Source organism: Pipra filicauda, unplaced genomic scaffold, assembly GCF_003945595.2.
Source record: "Pipra filicauda isolate LSUMZ 115617 unplaced genomic scaffold, ASM394559v2 scaffold845_size90650_pilon, whole genome shotgun sequence".
Lineage (NCBI taxonomy): Eukaryota > Metazoa > Chordata > Aves > Passeriformes > Pipridae > Pipra > Pipra filicauda.
In genome coordinates this window covers 23220-30034 of record NW_024105026.1, presented here as the reverse complement: position 1 = coordinate 30034, position 6815 = coordinate 23220, and the positions used below count along the sequence as shown (strand labels likewise).

The window sequence follows — 6815 nt, the reverse complement described above, 5'->3', positions numbered from 1 at the left end:
CCCATCCACCCCTGTGTCCCATCCCCACCTTGGCCCCCAGCCCAGAGCACTCAGTGCCACAGCCAGGCCTTCCCTGGGCACCTCCAGGGGTGGGGAAACCTCCAAACCTCCCTGGGCAGCCCCTGCCAAGGCCTGACCACCCCTTCCATGGGAAAATTCCTCCTGATTTCCAACCTGCCCCTCCCTTGGCACAGTTTGAGGCCTTCCTTGGACACCCCCAGGGCTGGGGACTCCAAACCTCCCCGGGCAGCCCCTTCCAACATCCAACCACCCTTTCCATGGGGAAATTCCTCCTCATGGCCAACCTGACCCTCCCCTGGCACAGCCTGAGGCCGTTTCCCCTCCTCCTGTCCCTTGTTCCCTGGGAGAAGATCCTGGGGATCCCCCCTCCTGTCAGGGAATTCCAGAGCCACAAGATCCCCCCTGAGCCTCCTTTTCTCCGGGCTGAGCCCCCCCAGCTCCCTCAGGAGCTCTCCAGCCCCTTCTCCTGCTGCTCCAGCCCCTCCACCCGACCTGGCCATGGCCCTGGATGTTCCCTTCCCATCCCCCAGCCCGGGGGGGGGACAATCCCTGCCCCGGGAAGGCTCGGGATTAACCCCGCGGGATTACCGGCCAGTGGCAGGGGCAGGTCAGACCCGCGGCTTTATCCCGGCCCGGGGGCGGGATCCCGGCTCCCCCCGGGATTTAGGGATGCAATTCCCGATTCCCAACGGCCCCAGCACCACCCCTGGCCCTGCCTCCAGCCCCTCCAGGAGCTCCCACCCCAGCCGGGGCGATCCAGGGGGAAGGAGCTGGGCCAGCCCCGGCTTAGAGAGGCTAAAAAAGAGTCGTTTAATTCGGCTTTGCTTAAGCTCCTTCCTAATTGACTTATGGGGAGGCCAAAACATGCCCGGGAGTGGGATCCCAACTCCTGCTTCCAACTCCAGGGGAGCTCCCGGAGCTTGTCCCGAAGGAATTTCGCTCCGGAGCCTTTTCAGGGTGTCCAAATCCCACCCCCAAAATCCTGGATTTCCCCCCCACCCCGATCCCGGTCCCTGAAGTGGCAGCTGGAGCCAAGTCCTGCACCCTGCACCTCCAGGATTCCCTGCTCTGGGGTTCTTTTCCCAGATTTTCCCCTGTTTTCCCTGCTCTGGGGTTCTCTTCCCAGATTTTTCCCTGTTTTCCCTGCTCTGGGGTTCTTTTCCCAGATTTTTTTCCCTGTTTTCCCTGCTCTGGAGTTCTTTTCCCAGATTTTTCCCTGTTTTCCCTGCTCTGGGGTTCTTTTCCCAGATTTTCCCCTGTTTTCCCTGCTCTGGGGTTCTCTTCCCAGATTTTTCCCTGTTTTCCCTGCTCTGGAGTTCTTTTCCCAGATTTTTCCCTGTTTTCCCTGCTCTGGGGTTCTTTTCCCAGATTTTCCCCTGTTTTCCCTGCTCTGGAGTTCTTTTCCCAGATTTTTCCCTGTTTTCCCTGCTCTAGGGTTCTTTTCCCGGATTTTTTTCCCTGTTTTCCCTGCTCTGGGGTTCTTTTCCTGGATTTTTTTCCTGTTTTCCCTGCTCTGGGGTTCTTTTCCCGGATTTTTTTCCCTGTTTTCCCTGCTCTGGGGTTCTTTTCCTGGGGGTTTTTTTTTGCCTGTTTTTCAGTGAAATTATGGATGTCCAGGATTTCCCAGGGCCAGGCCCTGCTTTCCCAAGCCACAGCCCTGCAGACGAGTTCCCGACATTCCCGGGGCAGGAAGGAAGGAATTCCAGCTTTTAAAAAAATTAATAAATAAATAATAAAATAAAAATGATTCAGCTTCCTCTCCCCCTTCCCCCTCCCGGACTGTCCCTTCCCAGTTGGAGCAGCTCCAACATCCAGGCAGCTCCCAGGGATATCCCTCCACATCCCTGTGGGAAGGGGGGGTGGATCCCTTGGGAATGAGGGGGTGGATCCCCTGGGAAGGGGGTGTGAACCCCCCCGGGAATGGCAGCAGGGGCTGGAGGGGGTGAGGCTGGGACCTGTTCCCGCTCCGCAGCACCCGGACACAGCTGGAAATCCGGGAATGCTGCAGCTCCCTGAGGCACATTTGGACCTTGCCATGTCTAAAAAAGAGGGAAAATCCCCCGTTTCCCAACATTTCTGACCGCCTGGACGTGTCACCCCCACGGGGTTTCCTTCCCAGCTCTTCCCACAGCTCCCGGATGGCAAATCCCGCTGGAAACACCGGGATGAGAGCGGCTCTCCAGGGATTTCCTGGCCCCACATCCCGGTGGATCCATCCCTGTGGTGACCCTGGATCCGACCCAGCTCCTTCTTCCCGGCTCCACGTGGCTCCCAAACCACCCCCCACGATTCCACAGGGCTGGAGCCATCCTGGATCCATCCCAGAGCCAACCCGGATCCATCCCGGATCCATCCTGGAGCCATCCCAGATCCATCCCGGAGCCATCCTGGATCCATCCCGGAGCCATCCCGGAGCCATCCTGGATCCATCCCGGAGCCATCCCGGATCCATCCTGGATCCATCCCGGAGCCATCCTGGATCCATCCCGGAGCCATCCTGGATCCATCCTGGATCCATCCCGGAGCCATCCCGCCTTTTCCTTCCCTATCCCTGCTCATCCCTTATTTGTTTTTGGTTTTTTCCAGGGAAGGGAAGCAGAGCTGAAGTTCAGGAGGAGTTTTTTGGGAGCCCTTTAGGAAAAACCCAGCTGGAAAATCCCAGGGATCCACCAGAACCACCAGGACTCGAACACCCGGATTCCTCCAACGACTCGGTGGATCCTGGAAAAGCTCGGCTTTAATTAAGGCTTTTAATTAAACCGGGGGTTTGGAAAAATAATTAAGCTCCAGTTGTTTAATTGGCACGGGGGAGGCTCCGTTTCCAGCATTCCCAACTGTCTGTGTCCTCCAAACCTGCACAATTCCAAGCCCCCCCGGGGAGGGATGTGGGGAAAGCCGGGATTTGGGACAGGCAGGCGACAGTTCCAGGAAATCTGTTGGGATTCGGAGTCAAACAACCTCCTGGGGGAGATTCCCAGTGGGATCAGACCCAGAAAGGGATGGAGACAGGAGTGCTCTGCCCGGCAGGGATCGGGAAAAGCTTGGGAAGAGCTGTGGGAGCCAAGGAAGGAGCAAGGAAGGGGCAAGGAAGGATTTGTGTCCCCATTAAATGACATTTTAAACGTTTTCCCTCCTCTCCTGCTCCATAAAACTCCAGTTCCACGCCCAGCTCTGGCAAAACCCTCCAGACTGGCACCTGGAATGCCACCCTTCCCAGAAAAAGCCCGGCATGGGAGCGTGGAGGGATGGGAGCTCTCCACGTCCCGGCATTCCCGGGAACGCTCCGGGGGCAAGGGCCGGGAGCAGCTCCCGCTTCCCGCCTTCCAGGAGCAATTCCAGCTCCAAATTCCCCACTTCCCAGGGCTCTCCCAGGCAGGGCAGGGTAATGATTAATTCCAGCCACTCCAGCTCCTGGAAAACAGGGACTGGCAGAGCTGGTTTGTCCGGCGCCGACGGCGCTGCCGGGGTGAGAAATCCCGGAGCGAGATATGGAATAACCTGGCCCGGAGGGAATGGTTTTCCTCCCCAAGCTTTTCCCTAAAATAAAAAGCCACAGGTCCCTGCAGCAGGGAGGATCACAGCCTGTCTGGGAAGAGGGTCATGGAGTTATGGAATGGGATGGGATGGGTTGGGAAGGGCACCTTAAAGATCATCCAGTTCCCAAAGGACACTTCACGCTATCCCAGGTTGCTCCAACCTGGACTTGGACAATTCCAGGGGTTGGGAATCCACAATTCCCTCTGGGCAACCCGTGCCAGGGCCTCCCTACACTCCCAGGGAAGAGTTTATCCCTAATATCCAATCAAAACCAGCACATGGAATCCTGGAATGGTTTGGGTTGGAAAGGACCTTAAGGATCACCCAGTTCCAAAGGACACTTCCCGCTATCCCAGGTTGCTCCAGCCTGGACTTGGACACTTCCAGGGGTTGGGAATCCACAATTCCCTCTGGGCAACCCGTGCCAGGGCCTCCCCACTTTCCTAGGGAAGAGTTTATCCCTAATATCCAATCAAAACCAGCACATGGAATCCTGGATCCTTAAGGATCACCCAGTTCCCAACGGACACTTCCCTCTATCCCAGGTTGCTCCAACCCGGCCTTGGACACTTCCAGGGATGGGGAATCCACAATTTCTGGGAGCCTCCCTATTCCTTGGACACCCCTGAGCCACTGCTGGAACAGGAAAGCAGGAGCTGCTGGTTTTCCATGGGGAAATCGCTCCAATTAGCCCACTTTTTAAATCATTTTTTCGAAACCATCCCGTTTTTCCAGGGAATTTGGACAATTTTCCCGGAATTCCTCCCGGCCCCGAGCGACTCCCGGCCCGGCCAGGGCACTGCAGGCTCCTGACCTTAAGGAGAGCCGGAGCCTGTGGCTATTTAGGGAGCAGAGAGAGCCTTAATCCCTGGAAAAGTCCGGCAGCCGAGGCCTGATCCTGCCCCTTTCCCACCTGGGATGGGGCTGGAATTCGGCAGCTCCTCAATTCCAGCTGCACAGGGAGCACACAGGAGCCTCGGGGGGGTGAGTTTTCCAACTAATTCAGGTTTCAGAGGGAAGGGAACGGGGGTGAGGTGGTTTTTTGGGATCCAGCCCAGCCCATCCTTTCCCAAAACCAGGAGAAAAATTCCTTGGAGAAGGACAACCAACCCCCCAAACCCCCCCCTCTGGCACAAGGGGCTCCTCAGCCACCCCCCAATTCCCTGGATCAGCTTTTCCAGGGAAAACAAACCTTCTTTTTTTTGGGGGGGGGACAAAGCCACAGGGAAGAGATGCTGTGGATTCCAGGGATCCCCCCGTGCCAGGGACACCCCGGGAAGCTCCTTGTCCAGAGCCCCACAATCCCTAAAGTCCCAGTTCCGAGAGCAAAGGGGGTTTTTCCAAGGGTTTATCCCACTGGATCACATCCCCCTTTCCCTGGGACACTGGGAAGCTCCTTGTCCAGAGACCCACAATCCCAAAAAGTCACAGTCCCAAAAGTCACAATCCCAAAAGTCACAGTCCCAAAAATCACAATCCCAAAAAGTCACAATCCCAAAAGTCACAATCCCAAAAATCACAATCCCAAAAAGTCACAATCCCAAAAGTCACAATCCCAAAAAGTCACAATCCCAAAAAGTCACAATCCCAAAAGTCACAATCCCAAAAGTCACAATCCCAAAAGTCACAATCCCAAAAGTCACAATCCCAAAAAGCCACAAGCAATTCCAAAAGCAAAGGGGGTTTTTCCATGGGTTTATCCCACTGGATCACATCCCCCCTTTCCCTGGGAAGCTCCTTGTCCGGAGACCCACAATCCCAAAAGTCACAATCCCAAAAGCCACAATCCCAAAAAGTCACAGTCCCAAAAGTCACAATCCCAAAAATCACAATCCCAAAAATCACAATCCCAAAAGCCACAATCCCAAAAGTCACAGTCCCAAAAAGTCACAGTCCCAAAAAGTCACAGTCCCAAAAAGTCACAATCCCAAAAAGTCACAATCCCAAAAGTCACAATCCCAAAAGTCACAATCCCAAAAATCACAATCCCAAAAAGTCACAATCCCAAAAGCCACAATCCCAAAAATCACAATCCCAAAAAGTCACAATCCCAAAAATCACAATCCCAAAAGCCACAATCCCAAAAATCACAATCCCAAAAAGTCACAATCCCAAAAAGTCACAATCCCAAAAGTCACAATCCCAAAAATCACAATCCCAAAAAGTCACAATCCCAAAAGTCACAATCCCAAAAGCCACAAGCAATTCCAAAAGCAAATGAGGATTTTTCCACGGGTTTATCCCACTGGATCACATCCCCCCTTTCCCTGGGACAATCCACAGGGATCCCATCCCCCCCAAAAAAAAAAAAACTCCACCCCAAAAGCCTCCCCCCACTCCGGGAGAAATTTAGGTTAAAACTGAGCCTTTTTGGAGTAAAATAAAGCAGGGGAAGGACAATTCCCGACAGGGGAGGATTTGGGGGGGCACTGGGTGGGCTTTGGGGTGTCCAGGGATGGGGTGAGGGCTCCAGGGTGGGCTGAGCCCCCTCCCCTGAGGATCCAGGCTCCCAAAACCCCACAATTTCACCCCAAAATGCTGCTCCATCCCCCCCAGGGGTCTATGGAGGGATCTGGGGGGGGAAAGGGGGGTTGAGCCTCCCCCTTCTATCCCCTTCACTCCCAAAACCCCACAGATTTCCCCCAAAACGCTGCTGCCCCTCAGGGCTCTATGGCTGAGACCCCCCCCCTTCCCTGTGTGTCCATGACCCTAAAATCTCAGAGTTTCACCCCAAAACGCTGCTGTCCCCCAGGGCTCTATGGCTGAGACCCCCCCCTTCCCTGTGTGTCCATGATCCTAAAATCTCAGAGTTTCACCCCAAAACGCCCATGGTGTGTGGGGGGGGAGGGGGCTCAGCCTGCCTCCCTGAGTCCCTGCGCTCCCAAACCCTCCAAGTTTCACCCCAAAACGTTCCTCCCCCCCCCAGGGGTCGGGTTGAGCCCCCTCCCCGAGCCCCTGCACTCCCAAACCCCTCCAGTTTCACCCCAAAATGCCGCTCCCCCCCAAAAGGTCGGGCTGAGCCCCCTCCCCGGGGGTCCAGGCTCCCAAAACCCCCCGGTTTCACCCCAAACCCCAGGGGTCTATCTAAGGTGGGCTGAGCCCCCTCCCCGAGCCCCTACACTCCCAAATCCCCCCACTTTCACCCCAAAACGCCGCTCCCCACCAGGGGTCTACCCAGGGTGGGCTGAGCCCCCTCCTCCGAGTCCCTACAGTCCCAAACCCCCCCACTTTCACCCCAAACCCCAGGGGTCTATCCA

At 55.9% G+C, this 6815-nt stretch overlaps 1 protein-coding gene across 1 annotated transcript in view; it reads right to left on the bottom strand.

Moving 5' to 3' along the window:
- Nucleotides 1–6083: 6083 nt before the first annotated feature.
- The window catches only part of LOC113984498 (ETS translocation variant 3-like), a 10608-nt gene continuing 9876 nt past the window's right edge, over nucleotides 6084–6815 (bottom strand). Inside the window, exon 5 of the mRNA XM_039390597.1 lies at nucleotides 6084–6130. Within this exon, the coding sequence (XP_039246531.1) occupies nucleotides 6084–6130 (47 nt within the window). The remainder of the gene's footprint in view (nucleotides 6131–6815) is intronic.